We start from the raw sequence: 24,016 nt of genomic DNA on the forward strand, positions 1-24,016 counted from the left end.
CATGTTTATAATATTGTTAGAGCGTAAAAAATGTTTTTTCCAGGAATTACACACACATACACACACAAGCACACACCTTTTTTCCTCTGAGACCAGGAGGTTCCAAACCATTGGTTTAGCTGATGGAGCTAAAAGTAAAGGCTGACTATTAGCCCTGGCTTAGACTAATCAATGACTTCTGGTTCGCGCGTGTGTGTGTGTGTGTGTGTGTGTGTGTGTGTGTGTGCGTGCGTGTGTCCATGCCCAGAGAGGCGGGGTCTTCAGTTTGTACAGTACAGTGAGTCCGAACCACTTTTGTTGCCACTGTATTCTCAGATGGAGGATGTCGTCTGGTTTCACTTTGGAAATCCAAGAGTTGATGAACCAGACAAGAGTAACACTGTTGTTCTAACTCTTCTGGGGGGTTTACTTTTACTTTTTATGATTTTTTTTAATGATTTATTCAGGCACATTAGAGTTGTCCTGCTCTCAAACTGAATTTATAGAGACATTGTTAGGTCTGTTTTTTTTTTCCCAGTCTCCTTCACTCAGACAAGACAAGTTGGAGCCATAACAGCGCTCTCCAGGGGCACAGGTGAGTGATGCAGTGATTTGGTAGTTTATGCTACAAAGGGCGTTGATGGCATTTGAGGATCATTGAATCATAGTCCAATGTATTCATAAGTGTGTTTATGTGATAAGATAGTTTGCTCAGTAAAAAGAAAAAGGAGAAGGGTAAAAACAAAAAGCGGGCTTAAACATTGCAACCTAAAAAGAATTAATAAGGAAAAAAAACCTGTAAATGAAAATAAAGAGTTAATGAAAATATAATAGAGTAAACAAACTGTTTGTTTTTTTACTCCACATCCTTGTTTTGGTCCTGATTATAGTTTGCAAATGTCCACAATATTTCCGCCTGTTTTAAATAGCAGCTTTCTTCTTGGCTCATGTTAAACTCTGTTAAAATTCTTGGATTTTTGTGTGGCAAGAGTTTCAATCTGGCCTCATGCAAGTAATTACCTTTGTGTGTTGTGTGTTTGTATGTTGCTGTACTCAATTGTTTTTGGGCACCAAACTGTATTAAAATTCTTGAGTTTCACTACACAATCCAACCTTAGCATGCATCAGATTGGAGACCACACTGTCCATCATGGAGCTCACACAAACAGTCTAAATAAAAAATTCCTAGCAGCACTAAATATTACCTTAGATTTTAGTTTTTGTTATATTCTAATATGGTGTAATTGTTGTCTTTTCCTGTTATAAAGGCTGTTCTACTTGTTCTCATACGTGTCTTCACCCACTTAGTCATTATATCAACATTACTGATGATATTTATCACAAGTATCAATCATCCTGTCGCAACATTGATATCGAGGTATTTGGTCAAAAATTGTGTGATATTTGATTTCTTCGTCAACTTGATTTTTGTCGATTTCGTCAGATTTCAAAATATCAAGATATATGTACTTAATCGCAATACAGCCTAAAATTATCTTAATGTAATTTAAGGCAAAATCACCAAGCCCTCCTGTGTGGCATTTGGGCGTACACCCTCTTGCATTCATGCCTGCATGTGGTTAGAAATCCTCCTGCCCTATAACTCATCCCTTTACAGATGATATAGATTTAGTAAGAAAACTCAATAAAGGCATTTACCGGGATTTATCTCAACAGTCTATTTTGGTTGTTTTTTAAGGCTGGTGGCAGAACTCAATTTGTTGTAGAAGTTGTGCATTCGTAGTAAATTCGGCATGAAACTCCCTCTTTTGCTGATAGAAAAGTTCATCGTTCACATTGGAGGGGAGGGGGAGGCGGGGGGCTGAGTGTTCATCCCCATCATCAGTGATCTGGGTCAGTGGGGGAGGAGGAGTCCCACAGCTGTTACACACGGCTGGTGTTTGTACATGGATATACATATGTAGCATGTGCGTGCGTGTCTAACCTCCTAACCCTTTTGTGTGTGCGCTGGTCTTACTGTATCTCAGTCGGTCTCGTTCCAGTTTGTTATTAATCGCCTCTTCCTTCATTCACTGCCGTATTACTGATTTGTGTGTATTTTCCTGCGTTTTAATTTCCATAACAGCATGAGCAGATGTTTTACTGCGTGTGTGTGTTTATAATGTATGTGTGTAACTGTGCACTGTATTTTCCACACACTTTATGGTTGTGTGTGTGTGTGTGTGTGTGTGTGTGTGTGTGTGTGTGTGTGTGTGTGTGTGTGTTTGTGTGTAAGTCTGACTTTGTGTCCCTGGTATTTAGTTAAATGTAGCTTAATGGTCCCAGCAGCAGACAGACCATTTGAGCTGCAGACGTCATTTCACCGTCACGTCTCTGCTGTACCTCTTGTACCGTTTAATTCATTATTGTCATTTAGGCTGAGCAATAAAGACAAGATTACTTGTTTGAAGCTGTAAACATGAGCAAAACTGTACGTAGTCTGTGGCAACGATGGAGGCTGTTCGTTACACACAGTAGTGGGGCATAAAAAGGACAATTTTTGTCTCTCAGTGAAAATGCTAGCATGTCCAATAATCACATTACATTACATTAGACTCATTTCATTCACACTTTAGTCCAAAGCAAGTTACACTAAGAGAAAAATATGCATCAGAAAGTCTGTCCTGCATTTCCATCCTCTAATCTCATATGTAGTGCGCATTATATTCTTATCCTTGGAAATGTATGTAAAATCATCAGAAAATGGCCTATCCCAGTTGAGCCCAAAGTAAATTCGAAGCTGTTGTTTAACCATTTAGAGTATAGGCATGGTTTTGGGCTCTTTTGGAAAGTTATAAGCTAATTTTTTCCCCAAGCTCACAGAAGCTCTGTAAGCGCTTCAGGCATTAATCTACATGAGTTTGAACATACTGAATTATTTATTTATCTTACTCACCAACATTTTTCAATGCAAAAATAAGCCTGCAGATGAACTTTAACTGCCCCTATTAGCTGGAAAACACAATGGGTCCTCATCATTTAGTCTAACGCATATAATAGGTGGAAAAACAGCCTGTAGAAAGAGAAAAATGCATAAAAAAACATAAACTTGCGTAATTTCCAAGTTTGGGGCTTAAAAACTGTAATAAACTATATATTTCTGGATTTGAAATCTCACCAGCTGCATGATGCATCAATCATCAAGAGGCTGGCATGTAAGTGGCTCAGGAGAGAGGAAAAAGAAGATAGAGTGGGTCACTGGTCTTCACAATCACTCATTGGCTGTTGTAGGATTTAGGGCGGGAATAGGGTCTCATATCTGCTCAAATGAAATGATGCAAATGACTGCGTTAGCCTTTTTGCTTGGTTGTGTTTGTAATGTTCGGTGAACTGGGGGTTCGGTGGCACTCCTGGAGCGGTCCTCAGATCATAAAGATCATAAAGATGAATATATGGTACATATTTTTTTCCAGATTTTATGCAAGTTTTGTGCAGAAACAGAGACAGCACATTTAAACAGGAATTAAACTCTTGATATTTTGAAAAGATGAGTGCAAGATTGTAGTCATCTTCAATTGGCTACAGAGATAGCTGATTTTTCCTAAATAAATTTGAAAAATAACTAAAACTGATAACAGAAAGACTGCTCTTTTTTTTGCAAAATAGGAAACATTTGCAGCACCCTGGCTGTGTGTGTGTGTTGTGTGTGTGCACGTGCATGCATGTGAGTCACTGAGAGTCCACTAGATGTCTCAGTGTGTTTATATTATGAGCTTGTGTCAGTCAAGTGTGTCCTCCTCCAACGATCACGACTTCCTTCTGCTCCAACTGCAGCCATCCCACTGGGACTCTCTTCTCTTTCCGCCTCTAATGCTTCACATCTCTTTACCTTGATCTCCCATATGCTTCCACTTTCACCTTTCTGTTTTCTTCTTCTTTTTCTCTCCTTCCTTCTCCTCTCTCATGACAGATTACTTCATTTTACTACAGCCACCTTTTCTCTCATTTGTTCTCTTTCTCACTAAAAGCAGACGGAGAAAGATTCAAAAGCATAGAAGTAAGAAAAAAAAGGGTGAATAATGGCAAAATGGCAGGTGTGACAGAGCTTAATGAGAAAGATTAAGGGGGGAAAAACAAGAGGGAGAAAAACACAACTAGAAAGAAAGGCAGGACTAGAAAGACAATAGGTCAAAGAGCGTTGGAGAAAAGATACAGAGTGCAAGAGAGAGATAGTGTGTGTGTGTGTGTGTGTGTGTGTGTGTGTGTGTGTGTGTGCGTGAGAGAGAGAGAGAAAGCAGGACGGATAGAGAGGGAAAAGGAGGGATGGAGGGAGGGAGGAGGGGTTTAATCCTGCCTGGATTATGGTATAAACTGGTGCCGTAGAGCAGGAAGAGATACGATGGAGAGAGAGAGAGAGAGGAAGTCCCACTATCCCTCCATCCCTCCATCCATCTTACTATCCATCCGGTAGCGTAGTCGTGTCCCAGTGCTGCACGATTTTGGTTTGGATCCACCAGGATGTGAGGTCAGCAGAGAGGAATCATTCAGGATCCAGGACTTGAAGTCTCTTGGGAATATAAGTGTTCTGCTCAGGATGCTTCGCTGCCTGATAACAAGGACTGAACTCGTGTGAGGACAGAAGTTTCACCAGGACGACTCAAGTCTTCATCACTCTCCTTTAGATCCCAAAGGGGGAGCATGGAGGAGAGAGGTGGATGATGGGAGCAGTAGAAGTAGGATTAAGAGGGGCGGGAATATGGCAAGACTCCATTGTGACTCCTGGCGCGCAGAAGTGACCTTTGACACCGGAGACAAGAGCTTTCTAGACTCTATTGTACGCCAGGTTGAGCAGCTGAGCTGACATCGGATCATCAATCAGACACTTATTTATTTCTTACTTTCTTTTCAGACCCACGTGTCTCAAAGGGAATGGTTTTAAAGCTCTGACCACATGACATAGTGAGTAATCTTCACTACCATTCTGTCTATAATGATTTGAGGAAGTATTTTAATCTCGCTGCAACCCACTTTTGGGCTCCAGCTTGCTTTTCTTTGAAATTAGCATGCTGCGTTTCTGGACAGCACACAGGATTGTTTCGGTCTTAAGTCTCACAGCTCTTAAGTCTTTCCACTCAAAGGCTGTGGCTTCTCAGTATCATTCTTAGTAGTGTCTTAACTCTGTGACTGCTTTCATGGTGACATGCTTTCTGTGCTGCACATAGGATTTCTGGGTCCTTCGCTTTTCCACAGCAGGCCTTGGACTGTTTGTGTCACTATGAATCTTTGTGTATTTAGACTGCTCTGTTACAAAGTCTGCCTCTCCTCAAGTTTCTGGAAAGTCACAGGATTTGAGTTCTACATGAATATCTTTGAGAAAGCATTACATCTATAAATTTAAGTATTTCTCTACCAGGCAAGTTGACAAAAAGTGCTCCTGCATGTGTTAGATTTCTAATATCAAAATGTCCTTGTATTACAAAAAAGATGCCTCAATCAACATCTTTCATTAAAAAGTCCAGTATATTGGAATTACTGGCATCTCGTGATGAACTGAATTCCCCTCGCCCCTTTCAGTCGTGTTAGTGAACGTACAAACATGCAAAAGTCTCTCACTAGAAACATGGAGGTGCGACATGGCGGACTCCATGAAAGACCAGATCCCACTGCATCCTATCTCGGAGTATTTTAGTCTCTTTTAGCTCTTAACGTTTTTGTTTTGCAGCTCACTACAATACTGTTTTTGGTTCACTCTCAGCGCTCTCACAGCATTGTTTCTGGCCTTTAAAAACCTGCTGTAACTTATCTGCCCTGTTGCAAACACGAAGACAAAGTTGGCAAATAGCTGGTGAACATAGTGGAGCATTTTGCAGTTAAAGAGCCAACTATTTCTATCAGGAGTTGGTGGAGACCAAAAATGGAGCTAAAAGTGAGTAAATATTGGACTTCTGAACACTCGGTGGCCAGAAAGATGACTCTAAAAGAACGCAATGTTGCTTTATAGAAGCTGGACAATATTGCAAGCTTGTTTTATCAACTTGAGAGCTGGTAAATGTCAGTGTTGGGTTTACAGCATGTTTTTTTGCCCAAAATCAGCTAATATTGGTAAATTTGTATTTTTCCAAGGATATTGTGTAAACTTGTAGTTAGATGCCCTTTACTTTGATTGTGAAAACAATACATAGAATTCAATAGACGAACAATTCAATGCAAACGTGCTCTCGTGTTGATTTTTCGTTGATCTTTAATTATTTACAATTTTATGACAGTTTCTCTTGTCAGTCCTATTCTGAGCAAAAATGCAAGCAAATTGGGCAACATATATAAAGTTTTTGACTTGGTCCGTGAATTATATCAATCTAAACAGGCCATGTAGCATAGATCTTGTTGCTTTGAACACTCTAGACCATCACAGACTGTATTCAGGGGTTTACTCCGGCTGACATGACAGTCACCAGCTACTTGATTGCACCTTTAACGCTTCCCCCTCTGTGTGTTGTCACTGTGACCTGATCACTTCTAATCTCACTTTGCGCTGTCCCAATTTCATCCTTTTTTCTCTTGGAGCCAGCGTGCAACAATTGCTGGACTGATGCAGATCGCGGCAGCTGCAGGGATGAACGGCTGGAGCAGGGGAAACGCTGGGAATGCCAGTAAATCGGACAGAAGTGGGCCGCACAGAGGGAAGCTGATGATGCTGCTGTGGATTATCCTCTCCAGTTCGCTGTGCCTGATGGTGGATGGCCAGATAAGGATCTCACCAGAAACGTGAGTCAGACTAACACTAGAAAACAGTGACTGACTTCTATATGGTCTGAACCATCCGGAGGAACTATTTCAGTCAGTTCTGGAGTAAAAGTAACAAATACACAGAAAATAATGAAAATACACACTTTTTACATTTGGTTTATCTATATGGCAGAGGTACAAACGCATTATCTTGTGTACTATGATTGCATCCTCACTTACAGCGAGACACAACATGCAGACATTTAGCGGGAAAAACACAAGTTAGGTGACCACCAACCGAGTGCTTTATTAAGACATTACATCAACCACTCTACGAGGTACAGTACCAGGTCGTTTCCCTGTGGGCACCCTGGCAAGTCTACGTCCTTCTGGAATCCACATGTCAGGTGGATGAGTCAATAGTGTTCTTTCTATTTTGGCTGGTTACTCCACACAGATACATATGGGCCATATGGGCACCTGTGGGGAATAGCTAACTGCCAAACTGTCCTACAGCCTCGCTACAGCCACAGCCAAATAAACTGCAGTTGACGTATGCATTTGGCTCATGCTCCGACTTTAGAAGTACAATAATGAATGTACGCATACTAATAAAAAAACAGTATATTTAAAAGATGATGGTAGTGATAACATTTTGCCATAGTAGACTGTGATGTCCAAGCTTCTGGGTCTGAAAAGTGAAGCTGATGCTCAAGTGCCTCAAACCTGCATTCTTTCTAATGGCCAGCAAGGGGTGATTCCACTGGTTGCAAAAAGGAGTCTGATTGCATGTAAGCTTATGAGAAAATGACCCTGCCTCTCACTTGATATATTACCTCAGTAAATGGTGTCCTAATGACTTTAATAACGCTAATTTCAAGTCTTCTTCAATACAGCACGATGTTCATTTTGTAAATCAGTAAAAAAATTAGGACTGTCAAGCGATTAAAATAATTTATCTAATTAATTACAAGCTTTGCGATTAATTCATCGAAATGAATCGCACATACCAGTATTTGTCGTAAGCGGTTAAAGATATTTCAACTAGTAGATGAGTGAATCAATGAATAAATGGAGGTGATATTTCAAGCTTGAAGTACTGAGCTCAGAACAGAAAGCTGTTAGAGACTGAAGCAGACGTAAAGTTTAGCAGAGAAGGTGTCTAGTTGCAGTGAACGTACAGCACAGGTCACAGTTTGCCCATGAATAAACTCTACAGCTCCTTAATACCCAAGGAGACCTCATGTTTGGGAGACAGCTATCGCTATCACTGCTAATATCCATGCTTACGATGTTAATCATGCCGAAGCGGCAGTCAGGCAATGATGGTATAACGTCCGACTATTAATCACAGCCCATTCTCGGTAAAACATAAAACAACTTCCTTGTTTCTCCTTTAGTGTTATAGATGAAGAGTTCTCCTGATATTGCTCTAAGTTTGATGACCTCTCATGAACCCTGTTCCGTCTGTTAGTACTGCTATAAAATGATGCAATCTTTTTGAGATGCCATAAGCACACAATTTAGAATCTATGTTTGGTATTGATCAAAATAGCTCACACAACTGTCCTTATCTAAGATTATTGCTTCTGCCCATCTGGTGGTTTATTATCAGTCTAATTAAAAGAGGTCTGGAGTGATGGTACCAGCTCCCCCTTCAACATCTTGTACCATTTTGAAGGGTAGTCATCTCTCCCTGGGGATGTTTTTTTTTTTTTTTCATTAATTTTCATTAATTTATTGCTTTATTTATCTCATTCCTCATAATGTCTGCTGTGCAAGGTGCCAATTGCTGGTAATTCCAGCTCATAGCTACATCCAGGGTTGTGATATGTAGAAGCTAGTTTTGAAATAACAGTGCTAATCAGAAATTAAGCAGTCAAAATTTCCCAAATCACGATGCCTAAAGTGTTTTATTTCCTGACCAGTGTTCACTTAGATTTATATTTCATCTGGGACTGCAACGCTGCGTTTGTTTGCTCTCCAGAAGCCAGACGAAGCTCTTTTCCCTGAACAGTTTTCAAACCTCCTGCTGACTAAAAACACTAACAAATCGATACCGTGCTGTCAGTCCACAATAGCCTATTAACTGTGTGTGTGTTTCTGTGTGTGTGTGTGTTAAAATGGAGGGGGTTGAGAGGGACAGAAAAAGACAGAGACAAATACACAGCATTTTGGGTCTGTTTGTGTGCGTGTGTCAGTAAAATAGTCAATAGTCAATTCAATAGATTAATCGTCCAGAACCATAACAGCAATCGTTTTTTTCTGCAGTTCCAGGATATATTCTGTGTATGTGTGAGTTTTGTACTTCAGAAGCTCAGGGAGTGTGTGCTGTCGTCACTAGGCAGGCTGGTGTGACTGAGAGAGATTAGAGCTCCAGGGACAGCAGAGTTCAGCAGGCCAACACAGGTCACTGAGCCCAAAGTGCTTCACTCTGCCTGGGGAAGATTTGGCAGCAGGGCCCCTCCGGCACTGGAAGTTAGTGGGCCTTGACCGGAACATTTCAGGCCAAGGAGGTCAAATCTTTAGCTTCGGATGGAACGTCGCTCTGCCGCCATAAGGAAAAAAGTCAACGTCAACAGCAATGACATATGTTTTAGCAACAATTTAATGAGCAAAATGAGCAACCTTTTCTGTCAACAATCCTCCCATCAAAGGCTGTGATTCCCTCTTGGTACAAAATTAGATTTTTTTATTTTCTTAGGTCAGAAATTTGGGAAAAAAAGAACTTTCTTGGTGAGTAAAAGTAAGCGTGTTTTCTCAGTTTCACAGTGAGCAGTTGCTGCCCTTTGCCCTTTTAGAGTAGAGATTTAATTAGAGCTTTTGACCCAAGTATGGCCTGCGTAAGGTTCTGTCTTAATCTGACCTTGCCTGCCCTGCTGGTGCTCTACCTGACGGCAACAGCACACGGTTTTAGATGCACCACAGGGATTGTGCAACACATGCCTCTACAGGTTATTTAATGATCTAAATGAATCAATTCCTCATTTATCTGCCAAAACATTTTCTTAAAACAGCTACAGAGATGATTCATGTCAAGGAAACAGTCAAGAGAGACTTTAGTAGCCCTGAACAGCAGAAGAATATTAACAGAGCAACACTCAACTCACATTTAAGAATGAACACACACTCATATTCCACATTAAAAATATCAACAAGTCAACCAATCATCGGCCAGTTCTCAGTACCGAGGCTGGCAGGCTGGCTAGCCGTGACAACCCTGCCTGCTAACTAGCAGCGAGCTGGCAGACTCCCCATAGGTTGAGCCATCTGTCACATCCTGTCTACACTCTAACCTCTATTACCTTACCTTGGCTGCATTCACATGGAGGATTTGTAGAATGACTGCATGTTATTGAGAGCCGAGTGACCCTGTGACTGTCAGCTTTTACTGTCACCTTAACAGTAATCTGTTTTAATCTCTTATTGGTGAATGCAGGATAACCTCTTAACTTGATTGGCTGTCAGGACCTTTCCATGATCACCTTTAGTACAGACCATCTCATTAGCCCTTTCTTTTCTCAGGAAAGATACAAGTGTAATAATTTGGAAAAAGGGTGATTTAGAAAGAGGCCTTATCGTTTTTCTCAGGTTAGCTGCTTTTACTTTGCAACTTCTGGCGATGATAAAAGTTCAAATACGATTTGTTCCACAACTGTTTCAGATCTGAAACAATAAATTATTGTTGATCATTTTATTTCAGTTCATTTTAACTTTTTTCTTTATCAGCTCGTTTACTTTACTTACTTACTTTACAATTTAAATGATATCTTTTTCTAATCTCCAATCTATCTTTCCAATCTGAGTATCGGGTTATAGATCACTTACAAGCAACAAATAAGACCATCTTTGAGGTTACCATGATATGAAAAATCTATTTGATTGATTGGACCATGTGTCACCTTCCAGATAAAAAGAGCTGCATCTGTTAATGAACTGCCAGCCGTTGTAATTGCGTTACTTCAAAATAAAAATCAATGAACGGATGTTTCACAACCTGGCAACCTAAAATATAAGAGAGACAAACATCTTGTTAACGACTTGTCGCTGAATTATGAAGCATTAACATTAAACACTGAAAACAGTAATCGATACAATCGTCAACATTACCTTTCAATTTTCATAAATCATTTGTTAACCATTAATAAAGGCATTAGTCCCAACTCATCAACCCTTTTTTAAGAATGGCTTATTTGAAAGTGTAACCCTATCTTGCCTTTATGTCCCATATAATGCACTTTGAATTGCCTTGCCTTTTAATTTATAGCTTCATCTACATCAATATTAATAACAGCTTGCTTATGTATCACTGACTGTCATGTATTTCTCCGTGTCCAGTGTGCAGGGGTGGGCTGTATCGTTTGGCAAAGAGATTGCTGCTCTGTCTGCCAGATACTCTGGAGCTAAACTGCTACAGAAGGTGAGAAATCACACACAAATAGATGCAAACAGTTGCACACACACACACACACACACACACACACACACACACGCACACACACATACACAAAATACCAATGTTTTTGGAAGCAGGTGAGGTGAGTTAAGATGCATCATATTATTTAATTTTCCATTTCGGACGGACAGATCAGTGAGGTTGAGGGGGAGGTGATGGCTGTGGTCGGGATTTAATCCCCTTTGATTGATCATCCCTAACATACAGAACATGGACATACCATAGAACGTAGATAGGAGATTGATTTGGGCTGGCATCCCAATCGACCAGTCCTAGTCTCAATATATAACCGGCTATCTAAAGCTACAGAGTGCGTTTGGACCTCACAATGATGGCTGATAACACCTCCAGAGCCAACATATGCCAGTTTACAATGTTTCTGCTGTAAAAATAGAAACAGACAAAGAGAAGGGTGAAATACAAATGAACTTTACAGTCATAAGACACAGTCGGATATAGGATACATGACATCATCACATCAGACTGGGACGGGCGGGGTCAGCATCTCCCCCCCGACTTCCCTCTGCTCCGTCGGCCAATAGGAGCACAACTGGCTGGCATACAGTTGCTGTACAACATCTGCACATGGCCCAGAGACCAATGTGATGACACACTTAATTCAAACACACATCATGCACAGGCACACGCTCACACACAACTTTTACTCATCTTTTAAAACCATTACTGTGCTTTAACAATGCATGAAGCAAAATCTCATACTGATATCCTGGAACCAATTACTGCGTTGAATTTAACTGTATTGTGGTAATTTACCTTCGTCAGTCAAGAATCGGTTATGCCTGTATGTGTGTGTTCGTGTGTGTGCGTGTGAGTGTGAGTGTGTGTGTTTTAGTAATTAGGATGTGCGGTCTTCCTCTGCATGCCACCCTGTAGAATCCCTAGCAGGCCCGTTCACCATCTGCCATACACAAACACACACACACATAAACTGTGTGTTCGCAGAAACATGCACCCATCTCCCTCTAAAGCGTATAAGCGTAACTTCAATAAATCAATTTCTTCCAAAACCAAGAGAGCGGCGCGTGGTTTTGTTGTTTGTGCCTGTGTTGCAGGCTGGATTAACCTCAGATAACCTCAATGTTTAGCGGGTACAAACAATTTTCCAGAGTGAACACCACGCAGGATGTCGAATACTGACCACCAGAAACAGTCACAGTAACAGTCATGGTGTTGCAGCAGCAGTAGTACCAGTTGCAGTAATAGCAGTATTTATATTTCATGTATTTTTCTCCTAGTTGCACACTTTATCTTTTTATTCAGGCAGTGATGTGTAAAAAGCACCCAGCGCAGTAGTTTTTACTCGGCAACAAGAAGCCATTAATCACCCGCCTCTGTCTGATCGATATCTTTCTCGTTATCTGTGGTACATTTAGTGACTCTCTCCTCTTGCCTGAGTAAACCGAGTGGGACACTGAGTGTTTGACGATGATAACAACAAATGTTTGAGCTTTACTTCTGTTGAAAAGGTTATTTGTAATAGGTCTTTATCATCCCATTTCTCATTTTACATGTTTGTCTCTCTTATCTGCTTAATTCAGGCGTTGACAATTGAAAAGCGTCATCTGTGAAAGTGGAAATGGACTATATATCTTACTTTGAATGACAAATTGAGCACTTTCTTCACCTAAGCTGTCAGAATATGTTAACAGGTTGCCATATTTGTGACCGAAAGGGCCTTTTCACACTTGTCTGGGGGACTCTGGGACCTTCAGATTTTTCCATTAACAAGCCTATTTTCTCAACAAATGTACCTACCATATCAAAGTGCGAAGGGAGGGTAATTTAATGTGAGTAATTAAAAATAAGTCAATCACCAAAACAAACATTTGCTGCAAATCTGTCGTCTCCCATCATTTATCACCAGTTCAGGAAATTAACCTTCAAGTCCACAGACAACAACGCTGCAAGTTCCCTTTGATTACATTTATATAGCTGCTTAAATAAATCTAATTGGAACTGTGAACAAACCTACTGACCACGTGCACCCAGAAGAATACATTAAGTTCAATCAAAGACTCTTACAGGAGTCTGATGAAGTAATCTCTATGTGTTAACAACTAATTTTGTCAAATGAGGATTCAATATCCAACATTAAAGGAGAGCTATTAGTCTTTTTCATTGTTTTCTTTTCCCTCAGTGTTTTATGTATGTCCTCCTGAATGTAGAAGATCTTTAAGTAATAGAAGTCAAAGTCTGAACCAACAGAAGCTCCTCTTTCCCATAGAAAACTCTGTGATGTATCACAGCTGCTCTGTTGTTGTTAGCAGTTGTTGGATTGTTGATTTTTTTTTTTATGCCTTCAATGTCATCTTTAATGAAGTGAATTACATGTTTGACGCATCACAAAACACAAAACAGTCGTTGAAACATGCACAGATGTCAGTCAGGAGGCGCAGTGTTCACTAAATGCTTTTCTCTGGCATCATTCTGTCATATTGCAGATTATGAGGGGGTCTGGGGAGGGGATGAAGTCAGGGCTTGACCCTCATCTGTACTGCAAACTGGAAATGTGTGTGTGTGCGTGTGTGTAATTATATAATACCAGGATCTGCTTTTCCATGATTATGTGTGTGTGTGTGTGTGTGTGTGTGTGTGTGTGTGTGTGTGTGTGTGTGTTTGTATTTCTTCTTTTCCACTGTGCATTTAAGGAAATATATTGTCCTTGACATCAGACAGTAGCCAAACTGGATGTGATATATTATAATAATACAAAAAAAAAAAAAAAAACGTTTTACTGACGAGCCAACTGCGTCTGTTTTGAAGAAATACAAGGACGTCGAGGGTGTGGTGAAGATAGAGGAGGTGGATGGAGAGGAGCTGGTGAAAACGTTTGCTGAAGAGATGGAGGAGATGCTTGGGAGGAAGATGAAATCTGTTAAGGTAATAATGACACATTTTATGTAATCTGTGTGATCTTGGAACTAATCATACTTACCATAAGAGCAATCATACGGGCAGAGTGTGTCTTTAACCTTCTGTATTTCATCACAGAGGTTGGCAGAAGCAGCAGAGGATGCTGACCTTTACCACGAGTACAATGAAACAATGGAGGTATGTGACAATACGCTTCAATATATGTGCACAGTTTTTGTCACATGTGGATTTGAATTTCCACGTCTTCAACATCTTCTGTAGGTCATCGTCGAATAATCTATATGCTCATCATCATCCACTGTTCTTTCCAGTTTGACTACTATAACTCCTTGGTGATCAACAAGGTGGATGAGGACGGGAACTCGTTGCCGCTGGGAGGAGAATTTCCTCTGGAAGAAAACGAACACTTCAATAAACTTCCAGTCAACACGCAACTGAGTAACATACAAGTCCCTACTAATGTCTACAACAGAGGTACAGATGCATGAAAACACATACCTGGGCAGCCTGTATTCCCTTCAATATCCTGTATAATACATCTGATTGCTGGTGGAGTATCCATTTCATTCTTTCTCTCTGTTTCTCTAGATCCAGACATTCTGAATGGAGTCTATATGTCTGAGGCTCTGAATGACGTCTTCATCAATAACTTCCAGAAGGATCCAACCCTCACGTGGCAGTACTTTGGCAGCTCTACTGGCTTCTTCAGGCTGTACCCAGGTTCGTGCACATCAGAGTCTCGAATCCATCTTCAGTTGCACGTTTCTCCTGCATCGGCACAGTGTTTAGACAACATGAGCGGGGCTCTAGATAACTGTAGTAAACATCCAGCTACGCAAGCCAAACGCTACACTTACACAGCAACTGACAACGCAGGGAGCTGTCTGTCAAATGTGATGACTCAGTCTCAGCTGCAGTAGGGCTGCTGGTGAATGCTCTCCTATGTGGGTGTCTACTGTGTGTGTAATTAGCAAAGAATTTGCGACACAGCTTGTTTTACTCATCTGCCACCGTCATCCATCTCTGCCTCATTTGACAAGCTGTCACTATCCATCCAGGCATCCATTTGTTCATCCGTCAATCAGCCGAGCACCGCCTGAGCGTCAGCTTTTAGTAAATCTCTCTGCTTTGCGCTCTCTCCCTCCAGGGATCCAGTGGATTCCAGATGAAAATGGCGTGGTCACCTTTGATTCCAGGAACAGAAACTGGTAAGGGCCATTTTCCGTGAACATCAGTTCTACTTCCTTATTGGTGGCTGTAGTACTCTATATAGTTTGCAAGCGCAGGATAATGCTTCTCAAGATGCAATCTATCTTTATGAATGTGAAGAACCATGACAACTCAGCTCAACCTGAAGCGCCAAACCCAAGTCGTAGGCCCTAACACTCGAAGCCAGCAGTCAATGGACTCCATTGGGCAATAAGTAAATGTCTATGGCTGTAGTTTTTTTTTTCATGTGTCCTGCAAGTTGGCATCACTCTGCCTATATCAACGATTATTCAGCCAGTTGAGCGTGTTTAATTAGCAGCAAAGGCAGTCATGGGGAGAAGAAGTCTTTCTGAGTAGCTGTTCAGCCTCTTGCATCAGAGGCTTTACCTATTAAGTGCTGTCTCTCCTGATATACTCTCCTCCAAGTGCAAGTTGTGAGGTGATCTGGTCCGAAGAAAAGCACTTTATCAGTCAGCCGTACTTGGAAAAAAGCACAGGCGTTACAAATAAAGACGATTCTGTTTGATTCAAGTGTACCTGTAAGTCATGACATATTTAAGTCATAGGTTACATGAGTGTAACAGTGAGCCTGAAGCAGCTAAATGAAATTGACTACCTACCTACCTGCCTGCTGTGACACATCAAAATGTTCGCGGTGTCAACTAGACCAAGAGCTGGATTACTTGTTCCAGGAGCTGCTTTCCTGTACGCAGACAGTGTCCTCGACGGCGGATATCAAGGAGCGTGTAGGTCTGGGAAACTGCCAATCACAGCGGCTGTAGTGGAAATCTCATTGATGTTAATGAGCTTGGAAAATCAGGGGATAATAATAAGGAGATAAAGAGAAACATAGATGGAAGAACAGAGGAACAAATAAAAGGATAAGCACTGACCTTTGCTTGTTCTGTCCGTCTGCTAGACTACTGGTAAATAACGTCTGGTCTCTTCTTGCCTGAGTGGTATTTGGTTGACATTATCATAAAGTCTTAGCCGCTTCCTGCCTCGACTCGCCGTCTCTCTCTAGGTACATCCAGGCGGCCACTTCTCCCAAAGATGTGGTGATCGTGGTGGATGTCAGCGGCAGTATGAAGGGACTCAGACTGACCATAGCCAAACACACCATCAACACAATCCTGGACACACTGGGAGAAAATGACTTTGTAAACATCATAGCTGTAAGTAGACACGACGCTCACCAGAGGCAGACTGTCTAAATCCCGACGAGCGTGACTTTGAGATAAACACACAGACAAGCCCATACACAGATACAGCGTAGAGACAGGTACAAAGTACATATACACACATCGAACATGCAATTCACTTATCTTCAGCAACGTCAGTGCTTCAGAATTCATTTTGTTTTTAGGTTTTTCAGGATTTTGGCTGTGTGCAGCCCTACAACTACAAATCGGTGTAATAAGCATGGTTTATCCTGGTATTACTGTGTGTGTAATCATACGCCTGCAGCAAATCCGCTGCCCTTAAGCTGTTTTTTTTTTACACAGAATTTAAAGCTACACTCCTTTCGATGCAGTGGCCGCGCGGCAAAATGAAAAATCTGTTTTATTTCGAGATGAGACATCCTTTGTTGAAAAAGGTGTTAATGTAACTTAATGTATTTTGTGTTGTCTATAGCTTTGACTTAAATATCAGTTCTCATCCACTGCGAAACCTTTTTCAAAACCTTTTACATGCACAAGCCTTAATCATAACCTGTTATAAAAGTTGCTAATGCTAATCATTGATTATATTCAACTTCTCTCTCCAGTACAGTGACTATGTTCGCTACGTGGAGCCGTGCTTCAAGGGCATGCTGGTTCAGGCTGATCTGGATAACAGAGAGGTAACACACACACACACACACACACACACACACACACACACACACACACACACACACACACAGACAGAAGAGACGCACAAACAAGCTCCCAGCTAATTAATTCACTTACCCTCTGTTAACCTATTAATCGTAAGCCGTCATCTCGCTAATCCTCCAAAGACAAAGATTACTCTGTCATCACATCACAGTTCAAACATCACAGGGTAACGTGTGTTATCAGGGGTTCAACATGTTCGTTAGGGGATTAGCAATGAAACCCTCAGGACCGGCTCATGTGTGGTGAAAAGTTTGTGCTCTGACTCAACAAGAATCCAGATTTTTTTTTCTCCCCCCTCTCTTCCACTTCCCTGCACATTCTCCTCCTCCATCTCCTTGTTTCCACCTCCTCTACAAAGCCACGACCCTCTTTTCTCTTCTCTTCTCCTTCGCGCCTCTTAACATCTCGCTCTCTTTTTTTGAATTTGCATGTACAACACCATTAATATCTCATTGTCTCACTGCTGCTTTCTTTTCTTTTACTCATCTGTTCTCTTGTTTTCATATACCAACACCTGCTCAGTCTTTGTGTTTGTGGGAGCGTGTGTGTGTGTTATTTGTTGGATGTATGCCCTACTTTCACTCCCCTTCACATCATCGCAGATCAGGTGAGGTCACTGGATGCTGACAATTTTAAGTAGGTCACATGACCCGTCAGCAGGGGATTTGATTGGTTGAATGCCTAGAGAGGCAGGCTGTTACAGAATGGGCTTACAGATGTTGGCTGACACAATTACGCACAAACTCATGTCGAACACACACACAGGAGGACAATCTTCAGTTTAGTGGCTGTTATGTAAGACACATTCTGGAACAACTGTTCATCTTGTTTACTCCGACTGTAAGTTAGAATGAGTTTTACACAAACTTTTTAAAAAAGACCAATATGTGTGTTTTAAAATCCTTTCAATTATCAGTTTTTTCAAATACACAACATTGCTGCCATTCCTCATAGTCAACGTGTGGGGGTCTGTGTGCACATGTTGATTAGTCCTGATTATCTCCTGGTGTTGCAGTGACATTGCCTCTACTGGTCAGGAAAAATCCTTCCTTTACACTCTTTCACTCACTCCCTCAGAATCTCTTTCTTCTTCTTTTACTGTGGTGGCATTCACCTACGTTTAGAGCCAGGGCAAAAGACGTCTATTTGTTGACTTGTTGTGTATCTCTCTGCAGCATTTCAAGCTTTTGGTTGACGGGCTCCATGTCAAAGGAGAGGGCAAAGTGAAAAAAGCAATGAAGGAGTCTTTCAAGATCCTCAACGAGGTTTGCGCCCCCGTGCAACAACCACACTTACTGCTAGGTCTGAACAATAACGACGTTATATGCAATGAAAGTACATTGTATGTGTGTGTGTTTAGGCTGCAGCGCTCGGCCAGGGCAGCCTGTGTAACCAGGCCATCATGCTGATAACAGACGGCGCCATGGAGGACTTCCAGGATGTTTTTGAAGAGTTCAACTGGCCTGAACGACGGGTATGACGCGCACATCCGCAAACACCAGTGAAATGTACTGTGAGCAAACAAATGCATCTCTTACTCACGCTCAGTTCACTTTATCCTCTCTCCAGGTTCGAGTGTTCACCTATCTGATTGGACGAGAGATGACATTTGCTGACAATGTAAAATGGATTGCCTGCAACAACAAGGGTATAAAACAAATCGAGATTAATCATTTACCTACAGGTCAAACAATCTGCCTTGTGACATAAAAACTGCTAGTCTGATCCTTGGTTTGCCCACAAAATATAAAGTTTGGGTAATTTCAGGACAAGGACTAGAGCAGTCGATGTGAAAACTACTTCTTAGTAAAATAAGATCGAGAAAGAAAAAGGAGGTCTGCTGGCCCTCCGCGGTGCTCCCAGGTGGTGCTGTGGGTATCAGGTGCTGCCCTCTTGTGAATTACAGGGGTCATGCAGCAGCTCAGAGCTGAAAATAATCGCTTTATACAGCTCTGAGCACATCAGAAACCCCTGACTAAATACCTGATTATCAGAACAGATACACTGTAAACACATCGCTGGCCAAAATAATATCATATCTGCGTGCGTGTCTGTGTGTGTAATGGGTAACAGGTGCACTCCCTTCTGTTGCGTATCCTGGCAGTTGTCTCTGCCAGCAACAAAATACTTAAACATGCTTATTCTTACATTCCTGCAAAAACCTTCTTGATGCAGTTTTAGTCGAGTGAGCAGGTCCACTTAATAATATTTAGCGCAGCGCTCTCAGGGAGACGTTACAAAGGGGAGAAAGGTTGCACACGTTCACACATTCACACCTGGCAGTGCTTCAGTAGCCTGTTGTCACTGAGCAGCTTCGCTGCAGGTATCCCATTGACGTCATTGTCTTCCCACTTGCAAAAATGCCATAAACCTTAGACTAAGCCAAGCTTTAAAGGAACGTCAAAAAGCACATTTGCACTGATGGGAGATTCAAGCTGTTTTTTTCATTAAAAAACAGCTTAGAGTTTTCTGGGAATACCAGGTTTTTTTGAAGTCAGATAAATGAATTTGCTGCTCTAAATGTAATACCCAAAGGCCAGAAAGATAAAAATAATGTGGTGGGCATTTTTCTTTTGCTAAAATTTATGGGTCCTGGTTTTTCCATCTGAGTACATTAATTCATGATATATGGTGTGTTTGTATTTGCATGTCCCTCAGGTTACTACACACACGTCTCCACCCTGGCTGACGTCCAGGAAAACGTTATGGAGTACCTCCATGTTCTCAGCAGGCCAATGGTCATCAACCATGACCACGACATCATCTGGACTGAGGCCTATATGGACAGCGTGGTCAGTCTGCCTCTCTTGGGAACACATACTATTATCTCGCATTACTATCATCTGGCATCTGTAATCAAAATGTCAGACTCATTTGGGACGTCTGTGCTATTACTTTTGGTATCTGGCTTCATGAAAGCATTTAAAGCCGGGCCATTCATCTCCGCGCCTCTCTCCGTGGTGCTGAAACATCAAAATCCCTCCATCCAATTCATCCAAGCCACCACACAGACCACCATAGCATTATCTTTAACTTTAACACAGGACATAATCCTCCTCTTGATGGCAGCAGCTAAGCCACCAACCCCCACCTACAGCCCCCCTAACAACCCAGACAGATCATGGCAAACTCATGCAAGGGAAAGCAAAAGAAAAAAAATCCCTGACATGAATAAAGCATTGGTATTTGTAATGTAACTGAACAGTTGTGGTGGCACACTGTTAGTCATGTAGCAGCCAACCAACATTGCACTGACAACTATTTAGCAAAAAGCCAATCCAGGCCAGTTTGTTTTTCTATTTTCTACATAATTCAATTAATTTCCTTTTCCTCTGCCTACTTATTTTAGTTTGTTTATTTATTTTAATAGCTTGTTTTTTATCTGTACCATGTGGCATATCTTTTCACTGCCATTTCATGTCTTTCATCCTCTTCATCTCCACCTTCAGCTCCCAAACGCACAAGAGGTAATGCTAATCCTGCTTAGAGCTTTGAGTTTATTGTGCCTAATGTATTTTTTAAGTAACGTAGCCATATAAAATTCAGTATATAGCGTCTGTGAGGTTTTGCTGAGCATTGTACTTACAGTCAATTGCTAACAGCTTCTAGTGGTGTCCAGTAGTTTCCATGTTGGCACCATTGCTTTAAATGCTAACGTTAGCTTAGCTCCTCTAGTTAGCTAACGCTAGACTACAGTAGCTTAGTCAGTCTTAGTTTTCCCCTTGAAACCTGACGGCAAACACGCTGCGTTGACATTTACTCTAGCTACTCTAGATATTTTATTTCAGAGTTTGTTCCTAACCATTTTCACTTAAATTTAGTAATTTGTGTGATTAGCTTCTCTTAACTTTCCCTTTTGGAAAACGTTAGCTTAGCCTAGTTAAATGTATCTTGTAGCGTTACTAAAGTAGCCAAACATTGTCTTCCTACCCAACTCCATTTCACGTCATTTCCCACCTTTGGTCAACCAGAATGAACTCCTCTAACTCCATTTAAATTTTACAGTTGTTTTCTCATAGCTTTGCTAACTAAATTAGCTTGTACAAAATGTTTTTTTTTTGTGCGTGTTTGTGTGTACTTCAGCTGTTCAACACTCAGGCTCAAAGCCTGCTCCTGATGACCTCAGTAGCCATGCCTGTGTTCAGCAAGAAGAAAGAGACTGTGAGTATTAGTTTTAATCAACAGTAATACTATTAGCCTCAACAGACGTCATCTGAAATTGTGTCTATATAATTATCTGCTGTGTGTTTTCCTGTAGTTGTCTCATGGGATACTGCTGGGAGTGGTAGGAACTGATGTGGCCTTGAGAGAACTGATGAGATTAGCTCCAAGATACAAGGTAAACCATCCATGAGATACACTGTGCATATACATACTCTGTATTGACTCTTCTATGAACCGGCGAGTGACATCTTGGATTCATATTTTAATGTGAATGTGTCTCTTCAGCTTGGTGTCCATGGTTATGCCTACCTCATCACCAACAACGGCTACATCCTGTCTCATCCCGACCTACGGCCTCTGGTACAGACAGAGATTGCGTTATACAGTGAATAATTGAACTGAGAAACTTTGTATCCGTGCTTGACATATTTACTGCAATTAGCTACGCATAGAGCAATCAGATAGGTTGTTCAAAGACTTGTTGTGCTGTTTGTGTGTGTGCCAGTATAAGGAAGGGAAGAAGCTGAAGCCAAAACCCAACTATAACAGTGTTGATCTGTCAGAGGTGGAATGGGAAGACACTGAGGAAAAAGTGAGTAATGCAGACTGGCACACATTTCTGTTCTTTGTTTTCTCCCTTCTGTATGTCAGTGTGAGTATGTGATGTTTGTGTTTCAGCTGAGGACAGCCATGGTTAAAGGAGAAACTGGAGGGATGTCTTTAGACGTGAGAACTTCAGTGGATAAAGGAGTGAGTACTTTTGTATTTGTGTACATCAGAGATTAGATTTTTCTTCTCTTTCTACGTCTGGGGTTTTATTGTCTTTTTTTTTGTGTTATCCGAGTTTTGTTTCCATGTTTCCTTTCAAGTTTTACTGGTCCATTTGTATTTTCTAGCTTTCAAGTACAACCTGTCTTCTTCTTTCTCTCTGTGTTCTCTCTGTCTCTCACAGACCAGAGTGATGTTCTTGAAGAATGATTACTCCTACACCGTCATCAATGAGACACCATTCAGGTTTGTCTGACCCTTTCAACTCAACAGGATTACATGAAGCGTTAGCCTTTAAACTGTTATATGTCCGACAGCAGCACCTCTACCTGCATACAATGCTTAATAGGAGCCTAACACAGCTGCAGCCGACACATTTGTTCAGAGTAAGAACACATGTTGTTGGAAATAACGTTCTTATGAGCATGATTCATTCTGCCTTTGACATATAATATAAAAAGTAGTAAAGTAACTCATCATCTCTGTTTTTTACAGTCTGGGTATAGTGTTGACAAGGGGATATGGCCAATATATCTTCATCGGAAACGTCTCTGTCGAGGAGGGTAAGTCTTTCCTTCCTCTCTTAGTTTTCTTTATTTGTATCTTCCTGTCTTACTCTCAGTCTTTTCTCTTTTTTGCCTCAGGGCTCCATGATTTACTGGCTCCAGACCTGACCATAGCCAATGAATGGTGAGTACTGCATAACTAGCAGAACATAGACTTTATATTATTCCCACCTGTGTGAGTGATTGTAGCTCTGAATGAAAAATATGATTATCTTGCTTTTTGTTTTGTTTTTTTTGTTTGCGTCTTCTCGTAGGACCTACTGCGAGACAGACATTGACCCGGCCCATCGTAAGCTGAGCCAGCTGCAGGCTGTGGTGGGATACCTCACTGGAAAAGAACCAGATCTGGACTGTAAGTTGACACTTTAATTTCACTTTTGCTCTAGGGAAACTAACACACACGTTTCCCCTGCAATTCCTTTGTAGATGGATACTGTCTGTTCACATAGACATCAGAAATTAGAAGAGACAATAACACACTCGCACAGCTTGCAGTATTCTCAAACACGCCGTTTGTTTTCTTTCTACAGGTGATGTGCTGTTGTTGCAACAAACCCTGTTTGATGCTGTGGTCACGGCTCCCATGGAAGCCTACTGGACAGCTCTGATGCTCAACACATCTGGGTAAATATTAACCTGCACAAGTTCTCTTTTTAATTAAGACATGGACTTTGATTACTCTTTTTATTTATACAAACATCAGCTTGTCCCTGTCTGTCTGCTTCACCTCCCTCTACCCTGTCTCATTTTCTCTCTCTCTTTCAGTATGGATGATGGGGTAGAGACGGTGTTCCTGGGGACCCGTTCAGGCCTGATGAGATTCCAGAGATACACTGGTATTGAGAAAAGAATTGGCAAGTGAGTAAGAAAAACACATACATTTTTTACCTTGAAAATCATCGCACCATAGGGCACCTTGGTAGCTCATCTCGTGCTCCTGTGCCCCGGCCCATGCACGAAGGCCGAGTCCTTGGCAGCAGCCCGGGTTTCATTTTCAACCGGTTGCTCCTTGCTGCATGCCTTCCTCTCTCTCCCCCCTTCCTGCCCATCTTAAACTGTCATTAATCTAATAATAAAGGGGAAAATATTTAAAAATATATATATCATCACACCAGACTAGTCATATGTTCTTGTCTACAGCCCAAACTGGGGTTTAATAAGGTGTTAAAGCAGTTAAAGAGATGAAATGAAGCTGAAATTACGGTATGGGGGAATCCGCCCTCTGGTGGTCAATAGAAGAAATTGTTTTCTGTAAGGAATCTCAGTTAAAGTCCAGTTACTCAAGACATGCAACTGATTAAACATTTTACACTCCAAAACAATAGAAAATACATAAAGCACACGGCACATTTGGTGTATTTGGTTTATGTCCTTTACTTTTTTCAGTATTTCTTTGTTTTTCAGCTACTCTCTGGGATTTTAAAGCATCAGTG

The 24,016-nt window shown here is 41.3% G+C and overlaps 1 protein-coding gene across 3 annotated transcripts in view; it reads left to right on the forward strand.

Annotated features, from left to right (window-relative positions):
- The first annotated feature begins 4,293 nt into the window (after positions 1–4,293).
- Positions 4,294–24,016, forward strand: part of cacna2d4a (calcium channel, voltage-dependent, alpha 2/delta subunit 4a) — an 89,884-nt gene continuing 70,161 nt past the window's right edge. For 2 of the 3 annotated variants that reach the window (XM_084345453.1, XM_084345454.1), the window contains exons 1-25: positions 4,294–4,878; positions 6,488–6,684; positions 10,984–11,065; positions 13,886–14,002; positions 14,114–14,173; positions 14,308–14,470; positions 14,585–14,716; positions 15,144–15,204; positions 16,230–16,380; positions 16,974–17,048; positions 18,261–18,350; positions 18,446–18,559; positions 18,655–18,733; positions 19,744–19,877; positions 21,169–21,246; positions 21,344–21,424; positions 21,535–21,609; positions 21,755–21,841; positions 21,928–21,999; positions 22,202–22,263; positions 22,513–22,580; positions 22,662–22,707; positions 22,838–22,935; positions 23,114–23,207; positions 23,349–23,441. In XM_084345453.1, coding sequence (XP_084201579.1) covers positions 6,509–6,684; positions 10,984–11,065; positions 13,886–14,002; positions 14,114–14,173; positions 14,308–14,470; positions 14,585–14,716; positions 15,144–15,204; positions 16,230–16,380; positions 16,974–17,048; positions 18,261–18,350; positions 18,446–18,559; positions 18,655–18,733; positions 19,744–19,877; positions 21,169–21,246; positions 21,344–21,424; positions 21,535–21,609; positions 21,755–21,841; positions 21,928–21,999; positions 22,202–22,263; positions 22,513–22,580; positions 22,662–22,707; positions 22,838–22,935; positions 23,114–23,207; positions 23,349–23,441 — 2,288 coding nt within the window. In that variant the 5' untranslated portion in view covers positions 4,294–4,878; positions 6,488–6,508. The remainder of the gene's footprint in view (positions 4,879–6,487; positions 6,685–10,983; positions 11,066–13,885; positions 14,003–14,113; positions 14,174–14,307; positions 14,471–14,584; positions 14,717–15,143; positions 15,205–16,229; positions 16,381–16,973; positions 17,049–18,260; positions 18,351–18,445; positions 18,560–18,654; positions 18,734–19,743; positions 19,878–21,168; positions 21,247–21,343; positions 21,425–21,534; positions 21,610–21,754; positions 21,842–21,927; positions 22,000–22,201; positions 22,264–22,512; positions 22,581–22,661; positions 22,708–22,837; positions 22,936–23,113; positions 23,208–23,348; positions 23,442–24,016) is intronic. The other variant, XM_084345455.1, reaches the window with a different exon arrangement.

This window comes from Pagrus pagrus (genome assembly GCF_965226575.1).
Source record: "Pagrus pagrus genome assembly, chromosome: 23".
Classification (NCBI taxonomy): Eukaryota; Metazoa; Chordata; class Actinopteri; order Spariformes; family Sparidae; genus Pagrus; species Pagrus pagrus.